General features: G+C 38.9%; 1 protein-coding gene across 6 annotated transcripts in view; it reads right to left on the reverse strand.

Moving 5' to 3' along the window:
* The window catches only part of IGSF11 (immunoglobulin superfamily member 11), a 208,109-nt gene that overhangs the window by 115,432 nt on the left and 68,230 nt on the right, over nt 1-24,447 (reverse strand). For 5 of the 6 annotated variants that reach the window (XM_025375593.1, XM_025375592.1, XM_025375598.1 and 2 more), the window contains exon 1: nt 6,059-6,509. The exons of the other annotated variant lie outside the window; for it this stretch is intronic. In XM_025375593.1, coding sequence (XP_025231378.1) covers nt 6,059-6,110 — 52 coding nt within the window. In that variant the 5' untranslated portion in view covers nt 6,111-6,509. Of the gene's footprint in view, nt 1-6,058; nt 6,510-24,447 lie in introns of those variants that run through there. 6 annotated transcript variants of the gene reach the window in all.

Genomic DNA, 24,447 nt, shown 5'->3' on the forward strand with positions numbered 1-24,447 from the left:
TCTCCATTCTTGGGAGACTAGTTCTAACATACAGGTCCCTCAGGACTAAGAACACCAGACATGAAAATGGTAAACTTCAAGGTTCTAAAGAAATTGCCAAAAGTCCAAGATCATTCCTTACAACATGAAGCAAAAGCTTCAGAATTCCTTAGGAAAAAATTTTTCAAATATTTAGGATTAAAGATAAGCTAAAAATCTATTTCAAACGATCTGTAAGTATTGAAATTTTGAATAAACTTCCACAGAAGTCATAAAATTTGGAAAAAAAAAAAACTATGAAAATTGATCTCTATCACCTGTTTCACAAAATATTTACCAAGGTGTAAAGATTAGTTGAAGCTGACATAGTCACACCAAATCCCTAAAGAAACTTGTAACAAAAATTTTATTTTTCTTTAAAAAAGAAAATGTACTTAAATTTTCTTTGCCCACTGAATAAGTTCTGTGGGCATACCAACACCAATTTCCTGGTTTTGATTTTGTACTCTGGTTTTGGGGGATGGTAACATCGGGGAGGCTGAGTGAAGGGTGCATGGGACCTTCCTATACATTTCTTACAACTTGCTATGAATCTATACTTCAAAATAAAAAGTTTAAAATACGAAAAAAAAAAAAGAAAACAACAGTCTTCTCAGGGGTACCACCTACATTAGTAAACCTTCATTCACAAGTGTCTACTGAGCATTACTATAGTGCCCAGCATGGTAGACATGGTACTGCCTTTTGGGGATAATACACACACACACACACACACACAGAGAGAGGTGGGGGGAGAGAGAGAGAGAGAGAGCAAAAGAGAAAGAGCACAAGCACAGGGGGAGAAAGAGAATTCTATTATAAAGTTAACTTCATTAAACAAGGGGAAAATATTAGCATAGAACTATGCCCACACTCCCACATACCCCCACCAACGCTCACCTTCTATGGTGATTTCTGTGTCTGCCTGGTTGGCTCCAGGGTTAATTTTTTGTAAATATCAATCCTTGAAATGGGTAGAACTGAATAATTGGAAAGAACCAGGACTGGACTTATTACCATAGAAGAACCTGATGTTACTAGCAGAGGAACATAACATCTTCCAAAATGGAAGGAGACGATGACAAGTAACAAGAAAAAACAATCATTAAGGGGAATACAGAAGAGAAAGGTTTTCTGTGTGTGACTGCTGTGAACAGTGAAACTTTGGGCAAAAGTGAGTAAAGGGGTTCTCTAAATTAGGACACTGTTATGTTTCCATTGTTGGGATCTTCAACAGACTTTGGTAAATATTTAAACTTAAATTTCTAAAAATATTGAACTGATAATTCTTTTAAGACCAGCCTACAAGTGGCCTCATTACATTAGAGTTACATTCACAAAGTCATATTGTATTTAATTACCTATTTGTTACCCTCAGTGAAAAAATGGCATTGGCTTTCCAGTCCCACAAACCTATTATACTTTAACCACCTATTCCAACCCTAAACCCTGGTCTACTACCATTAATGGCTGCTAACGTTAACCTAATTATCTGAAGATCTTCCCAAGGAACTCTACGTGATACAAGAATTTTCTGAACTCGGTGCTTCTAAGATCTGTTTCTTTCCAGGAATCCTTTTCTAAATAAAAGTGTCCTCTAATACTGTCAGCTTATATCTCTCTCAAGATCAACAGAGTTAACTGCTAAATGAAAACAAACCAGTAAGTAGACTTTTTCAAATAACTTTTTATTGAACACACTTTGCCCATAAGAGTAAATTTGTATGGGTTTTATTCTATTCTGCAAATATTCTAGTGACACTTATCAAAATATGATCCTTTCTGTAATATATGAGTGAGGCAGAGCCATACTGTACCTATATAATATCTGATAAAGGCAATGATGATGTGGTAGATCATTGGCTGAGTCTATTATGTGCAAATTGGAAACACATTTTCTCTCTGTGGCTAACTTCATACTTCTACAATTTAAAACCACTACAAATGCAAACCACTACTCTGGTCTTGTTCTTGGGTGGTAGAAAACCAGGTACACAGAAAATTAATTACCCAAACATTAACAGAAAAAAAAAAAAATCCTTCCATGGTTTAGTAAGATAGGCTTAACTAATAAGTAAACTAATTAACTTTCCACTTTTAAGACCAAACTCAGCTCAAATCAGATGGCTTTTTGAATACCACCCAAGAACCAACAACCTCTCTGAAGCCAGTTGCTCACAAAGTATGATCAAGAGAGGATTTCAGATCCTCCAGATGGTGTGGGGGCAGTTCCCAAAATGCAGGGATGAGATGTATTAGTGCCAGCTAGTCCTCACCAAACAAAGAAAGAGAAAGTTGAGATGACTGTGTTCACTTGAAGTAAATTAGAAAACAGAAATTCAGCAAATCCTCCTCAAACTGCCTAAAATAATTAAGTGTTGAGAGAGTATAAAAAATTATCATTAGTCTAGACGACAATAGATTTGGAATCCCTATTCTAAATAAACTAGTTATGGGGCCAGGCGCAGTGGCTCAGGCCTATAATCCCTGCACTTTGGGTGACTGGGGTGAGCAAATCACTTGAGGTCAGGAGTTCAAGACCAGCCTGGCCAACATGGTGAAACCCTGTCTCTACTAAAACTACAAAAACTACAAAAATTAGCCAGGGGTGGTGGTGGGCACCTGTAATCCCAGCTACTCGGGAGGCTGAGGCAGGAGAATTGCTGGAACCCGGGAGTCAGGGGTTGCAGTGAGCCAAGATCGCACCACTGCACTCCAGCCTGGGCAACAAAAGCCAGACTCCATCTCAAATAAATAAACAAACAAACTAACTAACTAAGTAGTTATGGATGGAAAGCCTTAGTGGGAAAGCCACCATTTTCTGTACTTTCTCCCAGCTCAGTAAGTACTTCCTGTCCCTTGTTTTGTATTACTCACTGCAACTAAAGAATCTTTTGCACCAGCACATCACTTTGTTTGACAATAAATCACATGGCGTAAGTATGAAGACTCAAATGAGAATTTTCATTATAAATCTTTCCACTATGAAAGTGTGAAAACACATTTCAAAATGTGCCACATACTGTTATCCGGGGAGGGGAAGCCAAAACAAGTACTTTTACCCCTTGCATCATTACCTAGTGTCTGACAACAGTTCCAAGCATAACACTTTTTAAGTGCTTGGTAATTTAATATTTAAATTGCTTCCTGAATAGTCCATGTTGAATATACATGTGTATTAGGCTCAACGTCTCTGAAATTTTCATCCCGTAGCTGTCACCTTTCATGTAAGTTAAACTACAGATTTTTACTGACAGGTGAATCCTTCTAAAACAATTACAGTATTAAATTTAGAGCTGAGAAACTGGATTTTACAATAAATTTTTAATAATGGTAACACTGAAAAGGTTCACGACTTTTTTCATTTTCATAGCATTTTATGTGGTCGTTTCTTCCTTTTTATACATTTTCTCAAATTCTGAAAAGTTGTCTGCTATTTCAAGGAATCACAAGTACAAGAAACACTTTAGTTATATCTAACTCATTGGAAGAACTATAAAGAAGTCAGCTTTTCAATTCAAATTACCTTTGAAGTTACTCCACAAATATAAACAAAATTAAAAAAAAAAAACAGAAATAGAAACAGAAATTTATTAACATCGATTCTCTTTCATTTATTGAAAAGACCCTCTATTTCTACCTTTGGTGTATTATTTCATTGTAGTGGCCACTACTATTGGTTATTTATCTAACATCCATTCCCCTTTACCCCTTTGTAATAGAACCAACTTTGTTCAGATATACACCCCTCCTGCTATTCCACATTGAAAATTCTGGGGATGAACCGTAATTCATTCAAACCAAGTTTGCCCTTGACTAGTTCAAGAATAAAATTCGATTAGGGCATAGTACTCTCCTGGAGATAGGTGTGCTAGCACCAACAGGCACGCTAACTGTTCATCCTCTTTCCGCCCCCCCGCCCACAGTAAGGAAACTGAACATCAATACTTTTTCCATGGCCAGCTGAATAAAGCCCAAACGCAGCATTCAAGATTCTCTACTATCTTGCCCCCAACTACTTTCTGGCTCTTTCTCCCTTGCACACATCTCCTGCTCTAGCAGCTTGGCCTTTCAAGAGTATACCTCTGCCTGCTCCACTTCACATCCTTCCTTCAGGCTGTTCCTTTGGTTAAGAAAGCCCATCCACTACCATCTGAGCCAATTCATACCCTACTCATTCAATGCCCAGAAAAAACAGGAAACTTCTCCAAGAAGTCTTACTTGATACCTACATTAACAAATAGAACTCCTCATACATTCACTGTATCATAAATTATTTGTACATGCTTATAGCCTGTTTTAAAAATGCAAACTCCTTATGGGCTGCAGACACTCACACACACACACCTTTGTATTCCACCACCACCTTTCCCCACCAGATGCTCAAATGCACAGATTGATGGCTCTGTAAATATCTGTTGAACAAATGAACACTGTTTTTGAAAGTGGAAAATGCCTCTACATAACAGGTTATTGCCAAGACTGAGATGTCCTTGAAAGTCTTTAAAAACATTCTTGTATGGCTTGGGAATAGTTTTGCCGAAGAAAAAAAGAACAAATCAGATGACCTTGCAAGGCTGATTCTGCGAATTATATCAACTCTTTTAAAGTACTGCCTGATACTTCAAAAACAAACTATACACAAATGCTACTTACAAAAAGAGTAGCATTTATTATAATATACAACTTTAATAATAGATTATTCTACCAAAAATTTGAGCCGCTCTTGTAATATTGGTAATATTTAGAGCTGTGTCCAAGGACTTCATAAAAAGCCGATTTACCCTCTTATTTCACACTTAAAAAGTAGTGGGACAGAGAGAAAAACTGGCCATCTCAAACTAGTAACAGTACAAAAGATATTTGGAAGCACAAGTTCATAACGTACATATTGATGTTATTGTCTGCACACCATCACTAAAAATATACCTACTGAACTCTAGAAAATTATCTGTAATTTTGATGATTACAGCCTCACTAGTTTCTATGGAGAAGACATACAAAAAGTTCTCGTATTCTCTTCTCCCCTATTCAATGAATCTGCACAATTTAAGTTGGCTAGAATTAGGTTACTTCAAAATCAGTTCGAATAAGGCCATAAAATGACTGGAAACATGCTGGTGTCTCCAGGAAAAAAAAAAAAAAAAAAAAACAGGGTTAACCACAAAGTTCCATAAATCACTGAACCCGCTTTTTAAATAACACCCTTTAGAAAAAAACTCAGTAAATCTCAGCAATAAATGGGACAGAAAACTGGATTGCACAGGACAATGCACACACAAAAAACACAGCATTGTATAGGATGAAAATCAGGATCTAAATATGACGGCTATTTACCGAAAATAAAATGTAAGAAAGATTAAGCAGAGAGTAGAAAACTAAATTTATAAACATGTTTTTAAAACTGTTAACAAGAAATTTAAAGACATTTATTTTGTTCTAATATTGTTACATTCTATGTATTTTTGTGAGCCAACTTAAGTCATCTGGAGATGAAGCTAGAGTATAAATAAATTATTGTTTTCTAATATAGCATAGCACAGTATACAATTATTTTTTAAAATAAAGATCATTTTCGGCCAAAACGTGTATAGGCTTCCAAAAGATTACGTTAAAGCTATAAAGCTTTCCAAATGATTTGAAAAGCACTTCTAGTTTTCCTAGGGCCGCCTAGTAAAGGCAACTGGTTCTAACTACAGTTTCTAACTGGACCAGTGAGTAAGGGAGTTCGTTATCTAAAAACAATCCTGCATTCCCCACAGCGCAGCGAGGTGAGAGTCGGGGCCCAGCCCGGGACCGGAGGTAGCGGGGCGAGTTTAGTTACCTCTCTGATGAGGAACACCTGGGCTGAGCGGGCGGCGGAAGCAGCCGCTGCAGGTGCGCGCGAGCCTCGGTCGCAGCAACGAACACGGCCCCTGAGAAAGTTGGACTCTCGACCCTCGGCAAAGCAAGGAGGCTCTTTGCCGTCCCCAAACAGCTTCGCCCCAGGCCCGCCGACCCAGCCTGGCCCCACTGGGAGGAAAGGGTTGGGGCTACTCACCGTGCAGAGAGAGGAGCAGCAAAGGCGCCAGTGGGGAGCGCCGAGAAGTCATCCCGGGGCCGCAGGGAGCGCGCCTGCCGCCTACCCGGCTCCCGGTCGCGGCAGTAGAGGCGCGGGCGTGACTCTCCGCGCTTTTTGGGGCAGCCTGGTCCTGCCGGACCCAGCGCCGGGCCGCTGTCCTCCGCGCGGAGCTGGGACAGTCGGACGCACAGAAGAGCCAAGTGCAGTTGCAGCGCCGCCCGGCTCCGCGGACGCTGACCTGTGACCAGAGACGTTCCGGGCTCGCCAGCCGCGCCCCACAGCTCACGGCCACCTAGCCCTGCCCCAGGACCAGTCGACCCCTCGCGCCGCCCGGGGAGCCACTCCCCCCAACTCACGCCCGCTACTTCAGCCGCAGCTGGGCTCCTCGCCGCGCCGCCCACTCGCCCCACTCGGTCTCCAGGGCAACCGCGGCTCCAGCGCGACGCCTGGCGGCCCACCCGCGGAGCAGAGCGTGGCTCGCAGCTGGCGCGGCCCCCGCCACCTGTGCACCGCGCCGCCCGCTCCCCAAACGCCTCCACCGGCTCCGGGAACCGAGGGGCGGGCGCCCTCCTCCCCGGAGTTAGGGCCCCTTCCTTGCTCCTAACCCCTCCGCAAACAGGTGGTCGGCCTGATGCATCCTGGAGAGTTCTAGGAATGACTTTTCCACAGCCGTCTTCTGAGCCTGCAAGAGTCTTTCCTGTGGCAGTTTTCGGATAATTTATATTTGGCTTTTTCATTTTCACTCCTCTCTTATAAAACCTAAATAATCTGAAAGAACCTGACTCTGGCAAAATTAGGAATTCCTAATTTTACAGTTTTTTGGTTTTGTGCTGTTTCCTGGATACCTTTTCACCGTTCCTCCTTGAAAAGTGGATAGGGGCTGTACCATGCCGCTAACTCCCCATTCCTATCAGAGAGACTGCCATCTTCTCTTGCCCCTTTTGTAAACCTTATGCCAACTACTAATATTTTAAGTTTTCCATCTTAAACGTTAGTGCTTTCTTAAACTGACCTTTAGTATACATGTTAACTAGTGGGAGAGGTGCATTTATTGTAATGGTTGTTTAGTTGGGTTTTTTGTTGTTTCTTGTTTGAGTTGGGTGGGGAGAAGGACTTTCCTAGCATCTGAAATTATTTTACTTAAATATCTACCTACATCTTTTCTTATAAAACCTATCTTTATTGCCTTACACTGAACTCTGCTCGTTATTGTACAGCTCATAGTCACTTCCTGCTTCAGCCTCCAAACGGAGCCTTCTAAATTTGAGGACATACCTGCCCAGGGGATGCCAACCCATTTTGGTCAGTTTCTACAGCAGCATAAATTAGGATTCTCAGAACCATTCAGAAATTGAGCCCTCATCTGGCAAATACAGTACTCCCAGGGAAACTCAGAAACAAAAATAATATGCACAGAAAAAAATATGTAAAATATTTTTAAACATACATTTGGACAAGGATTGGAAGATATATGTAAGATTAAAATATCAAGATGGTGGAGTTATGAATGTACTTCTCTTTTGAAAATGTGGATGTTATATTTTTAAGGTAAAAAAAGGAAACATGTTAAGAAATGTTAATAATTTTTCAAAAGAATATCCTGAAAGGATAAATTTTGATTATGAATTAGAGATGCCTCAACTTTGCTCACTACTTCCAAGTTGCTAGAATTCCCTACCAGATCTCTAATGGCAAGAAATAAATGATGTGACGGTAGAGTTTTTCATATTAATAACAAGTTTAAATTTCCAACTATGATATCACGAGGCTCATTCTCATTCTTTTAAACTCCAGGGTAAGGACAAGTGTTCCTTTTTTCCATCCAGTTCAATTCCTCACCCTCTCTTGTACATATTCCTGCAGTCTAATCCGGTCCTAAGCAGGGTATAAGAGTAAGCAATATAAGAGAAACAAGGACGCTGTCAAGTGATAGGAGCTACTCAAAGCAATTCTTCATGTCACCATAATCCCAGATATAAATATAGAGACAGAATGTTTATCCTTTAAATAACCCACTAATCTGAGCTTAAAGCCCTGATAAAGCAAGTTATCTGATATATTTATCACATCAATTTAAGAACTATTTACCAAGTACCTGCACTTTGTAAGGCACCGGGTTTAAGGTTAAACCAAAAAAAATGACCCCTGACCCCAAATAAGTTCCAATTGCATATGGGCTACGTCTGTGCTATCATGAATCAGCAGATAAGAGTTCTGCCTCTTTGTCACCTAAGGATAATTCTGCCTTGCCACACAAGAGCTACTGAGTCATTAAGAGGACAGTGCTCACAGTTCAGTGGAGGAGCCCTTTCAATAGAAAAAGAAGTGTGGCTTCTGAAGGGAGAGTGAGGATGATCAGATTTAAGGAGGCAATCCAGCTGCCCAGAATCATGGGGGCAGATGGTAGCTGGTGGACCAGAAGAAGGCAGATCAGGAGTACTGGAAGCTCTAAGTGCTGTGTACAGAGGCTTCCAAGGACACTCTCCCAGGAAACAAAAAGTGTGGTTTTTAAAAAAAAAAAAAAATTCATAGAGACAGTACCATTGGCATATACTTTGAGTAATTTTTTATTAGTAATGATGAGTTTCACCAGCTTTTATCCTAATCTGCTTTACCAGCACAGAATGATTTCTTTAAATCCCTTAAGTATTCTGAGTACTAAAGACACAGACAACATGTTATATTTGTATAACACTTTACACATTTCAAAGTACTTTCACACCTATCATCTGATTTGATCTTCACAGCAAACCCGGGGGGGAGGAGGGTGGGTAAGGCACGGATGATGACCCTGTCTTCACACAGGAAGATACTGTGTTTCAAAAAAATCAAGAGACACCTCAGAGATTGCAGATGTAAACAGGGAGACCTGGAACCAGGATCTTATTTACCGTATAGTTTTTTCTACCACACCATGAAGTCTTTTTCTTTTATCTCTTTTTAGATCAACTTTTTTTTTTTTTTTTTGAGACGGAGTCTCGCTTTTGTCGCCCAGGCTGGAGTGCATTGGTGCGACCTCGGCTCACTGCAAGCTCCGCTTCCCGAGTTCACGCCATTCTCCTGCCTCAGCCTCCGAGTAGCTGGGACTACAGGCGTGCACCACCACACCCAGCTAATTCTTTGTATTTTTTTAGTAGAGACGGGGTTTCACCATGTTAGCCAGGATGGTCTCGATCTCCTGACCTCGTGATCCACCCGCCTCGGCCTCCCAAAGTGCTGGGATTACAGGCGTGAGCCACCGCGCCCGGCCTAGACCAACTTTTAAAAAATTATAAATGATACTGTCTTAAAGCTATCTGAGGGTAACACTGTACTTACCTCCTAAAGATTTATCCCACCTCTGCCCTACCACCATCACTACCACACCCAGACACCACCTCAGAAGCTATAAGATTTGGATAAGATTGGCCCCACCCTCATCTCTGAGGGAGCTGTAGTTGGTCTACCTTACCAAGAAAGAAATGGAGAGGGGAATGATCAGAATGAGGAACCCTGGTAGAAGACTCTGCTATATAGCACCTTTGACTCAAAAACATTGATGACGTGAAAATAAGTCAACTTCTGAAGTTCACATTTTAATCCTAGGCAAGCTTCTCTCCTCAACCCATCAAAATGCTGGACCACTTCTTTCCACAATCAGTTTATCTGCATTCAAGAATGGAAAATTAACTTTCTTATTAGCTTAGGAGGAACATAAGAAAGAAAAATGATATAGGGAATTATAAGGATTTCCCATGCCAAGTATAATTTACTTTTGAATTAGCTATTTTAAGTTTTTAATACGTCAGATCCCTCTTCATTCATGTATATAAATTAAAGGTTAATTGCATTTAAGTTTTGGTTGTATTTGTCTATGGAGTGTTTTATAAGAGCATTGTTCTTAAAGTTAGGAAAAACCTGTTTGATCCTTGTTTGAGCCAGTAACTCATTCTGTATATATTTTAACCCAGCTGCTTAGAGACAGCATATAGTCTAGAGCACAGCTTAGTCCTTTTAGAAGTAAAATTTTAGAAGAATTTTTCTCCCTCCCCCGTTGCAAAATGTCAAGAAAAGCTCTAAAATAATAAAGGAATGGAGAAGAAAATAGTGGCATCATTACAGTAAGACAGAAAGCAAACCAACAAGTGTTTATTGTATGTTGACATAAATAGACCACTTAATATTTTAAAACAACATTCTCGAATTCTGGATTAACTCATAACCTAGATATATTGATATCTTACTGTCTTTCTTATGTATCTTTCTTCCCACTCCTCTGTCAACCCTTGCTAGATAGGATTTACAAGGAGCTAAACAGCAATACCCATCCTCCTTCCCATAGCCCAATCCCTATCACTGTTGTGAATATTGTCAAAGTTTCCCATCTTCATTCATTTTGGGAAAAGTTAGCTCTTTTTCTTGAAGCCCTAATTTATTTTTAGGTAAAGTCACTCTCTGAGCAGGGAACATTGTAATGAAATGCTACAGAATTAATTCAAATAGCAAATTTAAAATAATACCACTATGTTTTTTAGGACTTGAAAAAGGCAATAGCATAAGTAGCATTTTATATGTAACCTGAACATTTTTTGTATTTTCATTTTTATAAGGAATATAATTTTCAAATATTCTGACAAATTTCTTTACCAATTTTCATTAAAGGTAATATGCTTCAGATTAATTCACTCGATTTTATATATGGGGTATAGGCAGTTACCTCAGTATTTTTCAATTCTGAGGTGTTTTACAGAGAGGTTTAATTTAAACTGCAGTTCACACTTTCACTTCCAGCAACAAAACAGGTCAGAGACCTTGATTTATTAAAAATGTGAACTTATATATTTTTATAATCTTAAATGAATAAAATACAGAAAGGTAAAGCCAAAGGCTGCACGAAGGAAGGGATCCATCTACAGTCTATTCTCAACACAGCATCCACGATGATCCTAAGAAGTCAGATCAGGTCTGTCTAAGACCTTCCAATGGCTTCCTGTATCACTCAGGATGAGTCTTACTGTAAATCACAGGGCCTATGTTAGTTGTCTATTGCTGCTGTAACAAATTACTACAAACTTAGTGGCATAACACAACACAAATGTGTTATAGTTCTTGAGGTCAGAAGTCCAACATGATTCTCAGTAGACTAAAATCAAGGTGTGGGCAGGGCTGTGTTCCTTTCTGGAGGTTCCAGAGGAGAATCATTTTCTTACCTTTTCCAGATTCTTGAGCCCACCAACTTTCCTTGGCTCATGGTCCCCTTCCTCTATCTTCAAATCCAGCAACATTGGGCCAAGCCCTTCTGACACTCCTTCTTCCACATTTAAGGATTCTTGTGATTACACTGGGGCCACTCAGATAATCCAGAATAACCTCATTTCCAGATCAGTTGAACAGCATCCATCAGCAACCTTAATTCCTCTTCGCCATAGGAGGTAATATATTCACAGGTTCTGGGGATTAGGAAGTGAAGAATCCCCTTTGTGGGGGGCCCTTATTCTGATTACAAGACCCTACTGGATCTAGTCCCCCATTATCTCTCTGACCACATCTTCTGTTTTTCCCCTCAGTCATTCTGCTCTCACCATAATGACCTCCTCAATGTTTCCTAAATAAGCAGGAACGTGTTTGCCTCAGGACCACTAAAATTGTTCTTTCCCTACATTTTTGCATAGCTCTCCTTTCACTTCTTAAGACTTTTTCTCATATGTCATCTAAGTCGTAACTGACCATTGAAACCACCTTTGCAAAATTATGACCGAGACAGTGAAAGAGATCTAACTTAACCAACTCCATCTTGCTTCTAACCTCCAACCTGTCCTTGTTCATTCCTGGGCATAGGCTGAACTAACTTTGGGAGAAACTTTATAGTTTAAACAAAGACGATAACAGCCCTTTCCTAAAGCAGACCTTCTTCTTGCCTGGGGACTAGATTGCCTTTGTAGGACTAACATTAGCCACAAGGTTAGAAATTATGGTTAGGAGTCATGCAGCCAGAGGTTACACGATTCTGACCCTCCCTAAACTGCTCCTAAGATCAGTGCTTGAGATACTTTGCAGACCCTGCACAGGATGGATGGATCAGCTGGCACCACCCAGATCAATAAACTGGCTCATCTGATCTTGTGGCCCCCGCCCAGGAAATGACTCAGTGCAAGAAGACAGCTTTGACTCACTATCATTTCATCCCTCACCAATCAGTACTCCTGGCTCACTAGCTTCTCCCCACCCACCAAGTTATCCTTAAAAACTCTGCTCCCTTAATGTCTGGGGAGATTGATTTGAGTCATAATAAAGCTCTGGTCTCTCACACAGCCAGTTCTGTGTTAATTACTCTTTCTCTATTGCAATTCCCCTGTCTTGATGAATTGGCTCTGTTGAGGCAGCGGGCAAGGTGAACCCCTTGGGCAGTTAACATCATCCTTCTAAAATAAAAAATTTAAAAGACATTTTAAAATCTGTCTCCCTGTTGTATTTTTTTCTTAGCATTCTGTCATTAACATACTCAATTATTTTAATAGTCTTTTTTGTTTGTTGTCTGCTTCACCCAATATAATCTACAAGGACAGGAACTCTATTCATTGTTGAATTCTCAGTCTCTTTAACAGATCATGACACGTGTAGATACCAAATAAATATTTTGAATGGATGAATCGATGAATGAAGAAATTCTCAAGAAATTTGACAGGATTGAAATTATTTACAACACATTGTTTGACCACATGATATTAAGGTAGGTATCAATAACAAATACACACACACACACACACACAGATATTACAAAAAGCAATTCTAAATAATTCAAAATCAAGAAATCATAAAGGAAACTAAAGTGTATCTAGAAGAAAATGAAAATATTTTATATTGAAATCAGTAAAATGCAGCTAGAGTATCTATTTGAAGGAAAACTTAAAGTCTCAAATGCTTATATTAGAAAAGATGAAAACCTAAACACAAAAAAATTACTATATAGCTTAAGAATTTTGACAAAACAAAATAGGTCTAAAGGAAGTATTAATAGAAGAAAATAATATAGAGGCAAAAACAATAAAATGTTTAACAAATGTATAATACAGAAGATTGACGCAGTCAAATATTTTCACCTTGAAATCGTTAATTAACCAAATTCTAGTGACACTAATCAAAATTAAAAATGAGAGAGACCTCAAATAATATCAGAATAAAAATGGTGGCCAGATGAGGTGGCTCATGCCTGTAATCTCAGCACTTTGGGAGGCCAAGGCAGGTGGATCACCTGAGGTCAAGAGTTTGAGACCAGCCTGGCCAAAATGGTTAAACCCCATCTCTGCTAAAAATACAAAAATTAGCCAGATGTGGTAATGCATGCCTGTAATCCCAGCTACTACTCTGGAGGCTGAGGTGGGAGAGTCGCTTGAACTCAGGAAGGAGAGGTTGTTGTGAGCCGAGATCATGCCACTGCACTCCAGCCTGGGCAACAAGCAAGACTTGATCTCAAAAAATAAAAATTAAAAAAGAATAAAAAAGGAGACATTACTACATATGCTGCAGATATTTAAAAGATAAGAAAAATGATGAATAATTTTCTGCCAATAAATCTGGAAATTTGGAGGAAATGGGCAATATCCTAGAAAAATATAACTTACCAACATTTGCTCAAAAATAAGCAGAAAACCTGGATAGTCCTATACAATGAAGGTAATTGAAGCAAGAGTTTAAAATCTTTCTATAAATAAAACTCTAGCTCCAGGTAATTTTATCAGCAGATTTCACCAAATGTTCAGAAAACAAAAACAAACCCAGTCTTTTACAAACTATTTAAAAATAGAGAAAAAAATGAAACACTCCACTCATTTTATGATGCTACTGTTACACTACATACCAAATATTGACAAGAATGATAGGAGAAAAGAAAATAGGCCAATTTTTCTTATGCAGTGATGCAAATGAGCATTAGTAAACTAAGTCTACTAATACATATATGAGATAATGCATCACACCAATTGGATTTATTTCATGAGTGTAATGTTTAATATTTAACAATGCAATTCACCACATTGAGGTTAAAGGAAAAAAATTAGATGATCATCTTATTAAATGCCCACTGAAGGCAAAGAAGCCATTCCTGGACTTATCTAACAGAGGTCCTTGGGGAAGAAAAGGCAGCCAGCAGAATCAGAGAGGGCCACAGGGTGAAGGAAGCTCATAGTGCAGATCTGAGTGCTCAGTGGGCAGGCAGAGAAGCCTGAGAAGCCTGAGAGCCCTGCTTGCTTTCTCAACAGGGAGGATTGTAGCCTTGGACAAGATCTCAGCCCTGATTGCAGGCTGACTGGATATAAAATCAATGTGGTTGCAGAGGCATGGCACGTGACTGACCTTGCTATACGAGGAGCTGGGTAAGGCCTGTCACTGCTGGCTTTCCCCCACTTCCCTGGTGACGTGTACGATGCAGCAGAGGCAGCCATAATCCCCCTGGGAATAAAACTCCACTGGCCTGGGAACCACCTCCCACCCCCCACAGTGGTGGCAGCAAGCCCCATCCAAGAAGAGCCTGAGCTCAGACCCACCTAACAGTGCCCACACCTGATGGTTTTTCTCTACTCACTCTGGTAGCTGAAGACAAAAGGCATACGCTCTTGGGAGTCCTATGGCCCTACCCATCACCTGAGAAACCCGAGTACCCATCCTGCCAAACATAGAGCAAGATTATATACTTCTACTGCCTCAGCTGGCGCTCTCTTGAAAACACCACCTCCTGGCTGGAAGCAAACCAACTCAAGCCATTACAGCAACTCATAACAGAACAACTGTTACTAAGGGGTCCTTGTTCTTAGAGCTTCCAAGATGGTGGCGGGCCACTTCCAAGATGGCGGCAAGCCTCTTGTTCTCTGACCTGGGGTTCTTCGCCTCACGGATTCCAAGGAATGGAATCTTGGGCCATGCAGTGAGTGTTATAGCTCTATTAGAAGCCATGGGTCACAGAAGAGAACTGTGGAAACCAGCGACTAGTTTTCAGCTCGATTTGGATGAACCTGGGCACTTAGCTGTACATGAACAATGGTAAGCCTTTAGCCTGATTGTGCAGTTGCAAGATTTAATAGAGTGAAAACAGAGCTCCCATAAAATGGGAGGGGACCCAAAGGGGGTTGCCATTGCCAGCTCGAATGCCTGAGTTTATATCCCAATCATTGTCCCTCCCATTGTGCTCTCAGGTGATAGATGATTGGCTATTTCTTTACCTCCAGTTTTTGCCTAATTAGCATTTTAGTGAGCTCTCTTTACTACCTGATTGGTCTGGTGTGAGCTAAGTTGCAAGCCCCATGTTTAAAGGTGGATGTGGTCACCTTTCCAGCTAGGCTTAGGGATTCTTAGTCGGCCTAGGAAATCTAGCTTGTCCTGTTTCTCACAACCATGCTCCAAAGAAGGAGGAAACAACAGCTGATTCCACTGCCTGCAACACCCCAGCTAACCAGAGGTCCTGAGTCCATCCACATGACAATTTCACTGCTAGCATAACCACCATTCAAGAACACCAGTGCAGTAAGCAAAACTGCAACCAAGGACTCCCACAGAGTTCACTACACACCTCTGCCACCTCCACTAGAGTAGGTTCTGGTATCCATGGCTGGGAGACCTAAAGATGGATCAGAACACAGAACTTTTTTTGCAGGCATTCCCCAATACCAGCCTGGAGCCCATTTAGCCCCACTGGGTGGCTAGATGCAGAAGGGCAATAACAATCACTGCAGTCCAGCTCTCAAGAAGCCCCATCCTTAGGAGAAGCAGGAGAGTACCACATCCAAAGGATCACCTCATGGGACAAAACAATCTGAACAGCAGCCCTTGAGTTCCAGATCTTTCCACTGAAACAGTCTACCCAAAAGAGAAGGAACCAGAAAAACAATTCTGATAATATGACAAAACAAGGTTCTATAACAGCCCCAAAAGGTCACATTAGCTCTCCAGCAATCCAAACCAAGAAGAAATCTCTGAATTGCCAAATCAAGAATTCAGAAGGTTGATTATTAAGCTACTCAAGGAGGCACCAGAGAAAGGTGAAAAACAACTGAAAGAAACCTAAAAAACAACACAGGATATGGATGAAAAAGTCTCCAGAGAAATAGACATCATAAAGAAAAGACAATCACAACTTCTGAAAATGAAAGACATACTTAGAGAAACGCAAAATACACTAGAAAGTTTCAGCAATCAAATTCAACAAGTAGACGAAAGAACTTCAGAGCTTGAAGATAAGACTTTCTAGTTAACCCAATCAGAAAAGGGTAAAGAAAAAAGAATTTTTTTAAAAAAATGAACAAAGCCTCCAAGAAATCTGGCATTATGTTAAATGACCAAACATAAGAGTAATTAGTATTCCTGAGGAAGAAGAGAAATCTAAAAGTTTGGAAAATGTATTTGAGGAAATAATTGAGGAAAACTTCCCTGGTCTTGCTAGAGATCTAGATATCCAAATATAAGATGCTCAAAGAACACCTGGTAAGTTCATCACAAAAAGATCATCATCTAGGCACACAGTCAACGGTTATCTAACATTAAGATGAAGGAAAGACTCTTAAGAGTTGTGAGGCAAAAGCACCTGGTAACCTATTATACAAAGGAAAAGCTATCAGACTAACACCATATTTCTCAGCAGAAATCCTGCAAGCCAAAAGGGATTGGGGTCCTATCTATAGGCTTCTTAAACAAAATAATTATCAGCCAAGAATTTTGTATCCAGCAAAACTAAGCTTCATAAATGAAGGAGAGATAAAGTCTTTTTCAGACAAACAAATGCTGACAGAATTCACCACTACCAAGCCTGCACTACAAAAAATGCTAAAAGGAGTTCTAAATCTTGAAACAAAACCTGAAATACACCAAAATAGAACCTTCTTAAAACATAAATCTCACAGGGCCTATAAAACAATAACACAATTTAAAAAAAGGTATTCAGGCAACAATCAGCATGATGAATAGAACAGTACCTCACATCTCAATACTAACATTGAAGGTAAATGGCATAAATGCTCCACTTAAAAAACTAGAGAATGGCAGAATGGATAAAATCCCACAAACTGAGTATCTGTTGTCTTCAAGAGATTCAGCTCACACATATGGACTCACATAAACTTAAGGTAAAGGGGTGGAAAAAGATATTCCATGCCAATGGAAACCAAAAGTAAGCAGGAGTAGCTGTTCTTATTTATATCAGACAAAACAGACTTTAAAGCAACAACAGTTAAAATAATAAAGAGGGGCATTATATAATCATAAAAAGATTAGTCCAACAGGAAAATATCACAATTCTAAATACACATGCACCTCACACTGGATCTCCCAAATTTATAATACAATTACTACTAGACCTAAGAAACGAGACAGATGGCAATACAGTAATAGTGGGGGGCTTCAATACTCAACTAACAGCACTAAACAGATTATCAAGACAGAAAGTCAACAAAGAAATAATGGAATTAAACTATACTCTAGAACAAATGGATTTAACAGATGTTTACAGAACATTCTACCCAACAACTGCACAATATACATTCTATTTATCAGCACATGGAACATTCTCCAACATAGACCATATGACAGGCCACAAAACAAGTCTCAATAAATTTAAGAAAATTGAAATTATATCAAGTATTCTCTCAGACCACAGTAGAATAAAATTGAAAATTAACTCCAAAAGGAACCCTCAAAACTATACAAATACATGGAAATTAAATAACCTGGTACCAAATAATCTTTGGATCAACAATGAAATCAATATGGAAATTTAAAAATTCTTTGAACTCAACAATAATAGTGACACAACCTATCAATACCTCTAGGATACAGCAAAAGCAGTGCTAAGAGGAAAGTTCATAGCGTTAAATGCCTACATCAAAAAGTCTGAAAGAGCACAAATAGAAAATCTAAGCTCACACCTCAAGGAACTAGAAAAAAAGAACAAACCAAACCCAAACCCAGAAGAAGAAAAGAAATAACAAAGATCAGAGCAGAACTAAATGAAATTGAAACCAAAAAAATGGACAAAAGATAAATGAAACAAAAAGATGGTTCTTGGCTGGGGGCGGTGGCTCATGCCTGTAATCTCACCACTTTGGAAAGCGCAGGTGGGTGGATCACTTGAGGCCAGGAGTTCAAGACAAGTCTGGCCAACACAGTGAAACCCTGTCTCTACTAAGACTACAAAAATTAGCCAGGTGTGGTGGTATGCACCTGTAATCCCAGCTACTCAGGAGGCTGAGACAGGAGAATCACGTCTGTCACAAAAAAAGAAAGGAAGGAAGGAAAGAAGGAAGGGAGGGAGGGAGGGAGGGAGGGAGGATTTAAAAATTGCCAATAAAAAAATTCAGGACCAGATGCATTTGCAGCTGAATTCTGTCAGACATTCAGAGAATTGGTACCAATACTAACGAAACTATTCCAAAAGACAGAGAAAGAGGGAATCCTCCCTAAATCATTCTATGAATTCAGTATTACCCTAATACCAAAAGCAGGAAAGGACATAGTGAATAAAAAGGAACCTACAGACTGATATCCCTAATGAACATAGATGCAAAAATCCTCAACAAAATACTAACTAATCAAATCCAACAGCATATCAAAAAGATAATCCACCATGATCAAGTGGGTTTCATACCAGGGATGTAGGGTTGCTTTAACATATGCAAGTCAATAAATGTGATACACCACATAAACAGAATTAAAAACAAAGGTCATGTGACCATCTCAATAGACTCTGAAAAAGCATTTGACAAAATCCAGCATCCCTTTGTGATTAAAACCTTCTGCAAAATCAGCATACAAGGGACATACCTAACTGTAATAAAAGCCATCTGTGACAAACCCACAGCCAACATTATACGGAATGGAGAAAAGTTGAAAGCATTCCCCCTGAGAACTGGAACAAGACAAGGATGCCCACTTTCACCACTTCTATTCAACATAGTACTGGAAGTCCTAGCCAGAGCAATCAGACAAGAGAAAGAAATAAAGGGCATCCAAATTAGTAATGAGGATTCAAACTGCCACTGTTTGCTGATTTGCTGCTGTTTTCTAGGTATAGATCATATACCTAGAAAACCCTAAACACTCATCCAAAAAGCTCCTAGATATGATAAATGAACCCAGTAAAGTTTCAGAATACAAAATCAATGTACACAAATCAGTAGCACTGCTATACACCAACAGCGACCAAGCTAAGAATCAAATCAAGAACTCAACCCCTTTTACAAGAGCTGCAAAAAAACAAAATACTCAGAAATGTACCTAATCAAGGAAGTAAAAGATCTCTACAAGGTAAACTACAAAACACTGCTGAAAGAAATTATAGGTGACACAAACAAATGGAAACACATCCCATGCTCATGGATGGGTAGAATCAATATTGTGAAAATGACCATACTGCCAAAAGCAATCTATAAAGTCAATGCAATTCCCATCAAAATACCAACATCATTCTTCATAGAGCTAGAAAAAACAATCCTAAAATTTATATGGAACCAAAAAAGACCCTGTACAGCCAAAGCAAGACTAAGCAAAAAGAACAAATCTGGAGGCATCACATTATCCAAGTTCAAACTATACTACAAGGCTATAGTTACCAAAACAGCATGGTATTGTTATTAAGTACAAGCACATAGACCAATGGAACAGAAAAGAGAACCCAGAAATAAAGCCAAATATTTACAGCCTACTGATCTCCAAGAAAGCAAACAAAAATATAAAGTGGGGAAAGGACCCCCTATTCAACAAATGGTGCTGGGATAAATGGCAAGCCACATGTAGAAGAATGAAACTGGATCCTCATCTCCCACCTTATACAAAAATCAACTCAAGATGGATCAAAGACTTGAATCCAAGACTTGAAATCATAAAAATTCTAAAAGATAACATCATAAAAACCTTCTAGACTTTGGCTTAGGCAAAGAGTTCATGACCAAGAACCCAAAAGCAAATGCAAAAAATCAAAGATAAATAGATGGGACTTAATTAAACTAAAAAGCTTCTGCACAACAAAAGAAATAATCAGCAGAGTAAACAGACAACCCATAGAGTGGGAGAAAAATCTTCACAAATTATGCATCTTCACAAACTATGTATCCAACAAAGGACTAATATCTAGAATCTACAAGGAATTCAAACAAATCTGCAAGAAAAAAACAAAACAAATAATCCCATCAAAAAGTGGGCTAAGGACATGAATAGGCAATTATAAAAGAAGATATACAAATGGTCAGCAAACATGTGAAAAAATGCTCAACATCACTAATTATTAGGAAATGCAAGTCAAAACTACAATGTGATACCACCTTACTCCTGCAAGAATAGCCATAATTAAAAACTAGAAAATAATAGATGGTTGGCATGAATCTGGTGAAAAGGGAACACATTTACATCGCTGGTGGGAATGTAAACTAGTACAACCACTATGGAAAACAGTGCAGAGATTCCTTAAAGAACCAAAAGTAGAATTACCATTTGATTCAGCAATCCTACTGCTCCTTATCTGCCCAGAGGAAAAGAAGTAATTATATGAAAAAGACACTTGCACACACATGTTTATAGCAGCACAATTTGCAATTACAAAAACACGGAACCAGCCTAAATGCCCATCAACCAATGAGTGGATAAAGAAAATGTGGTGTGTGTATATATACCCAGATACACACACACACACACACACACATACACACACACACACCCCACCATGGAAATGACTCAGTCATAAAAAGGAATGAAATAATGGCATTCACAGTAACCTGGATGGAATTGGAGACCATTATTCTACGTGAAGTAACTCAGGAATGTAAAACCAAACATTGTATGTTCTCATTTATATGTGGGAGCTAAGATATGAGGATGCAAAGGCATAAGACTGATATAATGGACTCTGGGGACTCAGGGGAAGGGTTGAGGGTGGTGAGTGATTACAAAAAAGTACACCTGGGTTCAGTGTACACTGCTCAGGTGATGGATGCACCAAAATCTCAGAAATCACCACTAATGAACTTATCCGTGTAACCAAATACCACATGTTCCCCAAAAACTACTGAAATAATTTTTAAAAAGGATACATTTATTATTTTTCAGTATAACTACAAGAGAAAGGGTATTGGTGGATGTGGGACATCCAAAACTGCAGACACTGGTGATTTTTTTTTTTTTTTTTTTTTTTTCTGCCAAGCTTTTTTTTTTTTTCTGCTAAGCATCAAGACCTTCTTCCAATGTTCAGGCAATTTTCCAGAGTTTGATTTTCAGTGGAAAGCAGAGTCCACCTTCCCCTGTAGAGGCCAGAAATACCCCCTAACAACCAGGGTGTAATCACATAACATAAGGTTCAGCCAACTGGAGAGCCTCATATTTGGATTTTTAAGTCTTGAGCAAGTGTAACAAAAATTTAGGGATAAGGAAAGAAGAAGGAAAAGGAAATGATAAGAGATAAAAGAAGGAAGAGATGAAAAAGAGTTCATTCCACTGTCCACTGACCAGAGGCAGTTGTAGGTGTGGTGCCAGCAGTGGTGGTGGTGCCAGGAGCTGTCCAGTGAGTCCCCACCAGAGTGTTCCTTTGGTGTCATTTGGCTATTCAGCCTCCTTTGGTTGCTGCTTATTTTCTAATCCCTCAGACTTCCCATCTTTTCTATGAGCTACCTAACAGCCTGGACCTTTTCTTCTTTAATGAACCATCATCAGTTTCTGTTTCTTGCAACCAAGAACATTGTCTTTAGGATTAAAGTGTTCTGAAATTCTTGTCTTTCCAGAAAGTTAGAGATACTGATTAACTTATACTTCAAAGAGGTGAGGAGGGTCCTACCTGATGAGAGCCATCAGAGATCTTTCTAAACCAGCAACATCCAAGAAGATATTCAAAAGATAAGAAAAAACAACCCTGAGAAGAACCAGAAGATTTTGAAAAAATGGCCTCCAGTCTGATAGAACATACGATCAGTGTGTGGATCAGAACCAGTGACGGGTGTACATTTCACACTAAAATTTAATCCGTATTTATGGCATACTTACTATGTTCCAGGCACTGTAACTACACTACACTTTAACACAATTGTCTTATTTAAATCCTCACAACAATGCTGTGATACAAGTAATTTTACTTCATTTTTCCAGATAAAGAAAACTGAGATTCAAAGAAGCTTTAAACTGCATAGTCAAGATGATACAGCCCATAAATAATAAAGCTTAGAAAGTAAAACTCAAGTTTTCTGTCTCTATGGCCAGTGTTCTTTCCACTATACGCAGATACCTCCATTTGAATTAGCACCCTGATTGACAATTTGAAACGGATAACCTTTCTGCTACTTTTTAAAACTAAAATATCTTTTGTTCAGATTTTAGCCTGTCTTTTTTATCTGTTAATGAACACTCTTCCTTAAAAGATGCAGACATATACAATTAAATAGATAACCCACCTTTTAAAAATTAATCAGAAGTTTTATATTTTATAAACATGAAAGGCTAAGTAAATACCTGGATTTTAAATGTTTTTAATAATAAAATCAGGAATAACCCATAAAAATTGGAACTCAAAAACAGTGAGCTATGCTGTTTCTATGGTAACTCAATGAGGAAAAAATTAGATGGCCTAAAAGATATTTTAATTCAAATAAATTGGTTCACAGTTTTAATATCATTTTTAGAAAAATCAATATATATCTAATCATTATTATTACCAAAATCCACATATTAATACCATGTATTCTTAAAGAAAGAGTGCCGCAGTATTAGAATCTTCTTATGCACCATTTCATATCTTCTCAGTCCTACCTCTTATTCTAGTTTCTGCTGCAGGCTTAGATCAGCTTCTCACAGGTATAACCTAACAATGTCTTGCTTTGCCTTGGACTATATCAAGTACCTCTCTCTTTCTGTTCCAGAGATTCTCTGACACCAGCAGGAATCCGGTGCCATAGACATGTGCAACCTGGAAGCACAGGGGCCACTCTTGACCAATGTAGAGTGGGAGTCAATAGATAATCCTTCTCCCTTGCATCCTCCAAGTAGCAGTTCATAGCCACATTTCATCAGGCTCCCCAGAAGTTCCTGGCATGATCAATAGCAGCCAACCAACAACAAATGCATCTTTGGCTTTTCTTCTTGCCTTTTTCATTTCCCCATCAATTACTCTTTCTCCCTGAAATTACTTCTTAAATAAACTAACTATATATCAACCTTTAACTCAGGATATACTTTCAGGGGAACCCAAACTAAGACAACTAACTTCAAATAGCCTTTATGTATCTATGTACATGGTTCCTACTAAGATTAACTATAGGATTTTTTTTTAATTTTTCAGTAGCCAGCTCTTTTTAAATATACATCAAAATTATGATAATAGTATACTTCTTGTCCTAGAGATTTGGGTGTGTCTATAGTGTATATTTCTTGATGTCTAGAACCAAATAAGGTAAATACAAAATAGAGCTTTTGCATTTGACCTTCTAAATGATAAAAGGTTTGCTTAATTTCAACTCTGCTATATTATTAATAACATTGGGAAAGTCACTTAACCTCTATATGTCTCAACTACCACCTTATAAAAATGGAATATAATTCCTACTTTGCAGGTTATTAGAATTGAATCAGGTAATATGTATGCAAATGCCCATTACAGTCCCTAGCTGATAATCAGCCTGGCAAGTCCGATTAGCTGCTGTTACTATTACCATTATTAGTAGAATTGGTTTTATTTGAAAGTTTGCCAGCATGGGGATAAAAGATCCATTGACTTGATATTTCCACCCAAATAGTTCACTGCATTGTATTTTGCAGCCATAAGCAAATATTTGAATTTAATTTAATGTGGAGAATCAAGATACCTCCCCAGAATAAACTGAGAATACCTCTGTATAGACCTTTGAAATGAGAGACTGCAAAACATTATCGCTTCCACAAATGCCTTTGCCTCACAAGCAACCCCACTCTGTCCTTCCATTGAATTTGCACTGCTCTTGTGCAGTCTTTCATCAATTCAACAACTATATAAAAATTCTGCTATGATGTGTTGAGTGGAAATTAAACAGTCAGAGCATGCAAAATGTACAGTCATATTATTATGAGGTTCTAAAATGATTGGGGTAATAAACTGCCTAGCAAGATGGCCAAGAATTACAGAAATCCCGTTGCTGAATCTGCATCTATTTATGTCCTAGCTATGGTTTAGCAAGGTGGCACTTCAAACTAAAGCTTAGCTATTGATGGAGATGTTTCTGTGTCCTATATTGATTGGTACTTCCAGGGTTGCATCAGTGACACCAGGAACAGTGAACTGACACTTGTTTCATCAGCTTGATGCAAGAATACTGGGCTGTGATATACAGGAACACACCCTCTGCTTCTCAAGGCAGGATTAGGAAGGGTTTAACCCTCTAACTTCATTCACCCCACCA

The sequence above is a fragment of the Theropithecus gelada genome, chromosome 2, assembly GCF_003255815.1.
Source record: "Theropithecus gelada isolate Dixy chromosome 2, Tgel_1.0, whole genome shotgun sequence".
Taxonomy (NCBI): domain Eukaryota; kingdom Metazoa; phylum Chordata; class Mammalia; order Primates; family Cercopithecidae; genus Theropithecus; species Theropithecus gelada.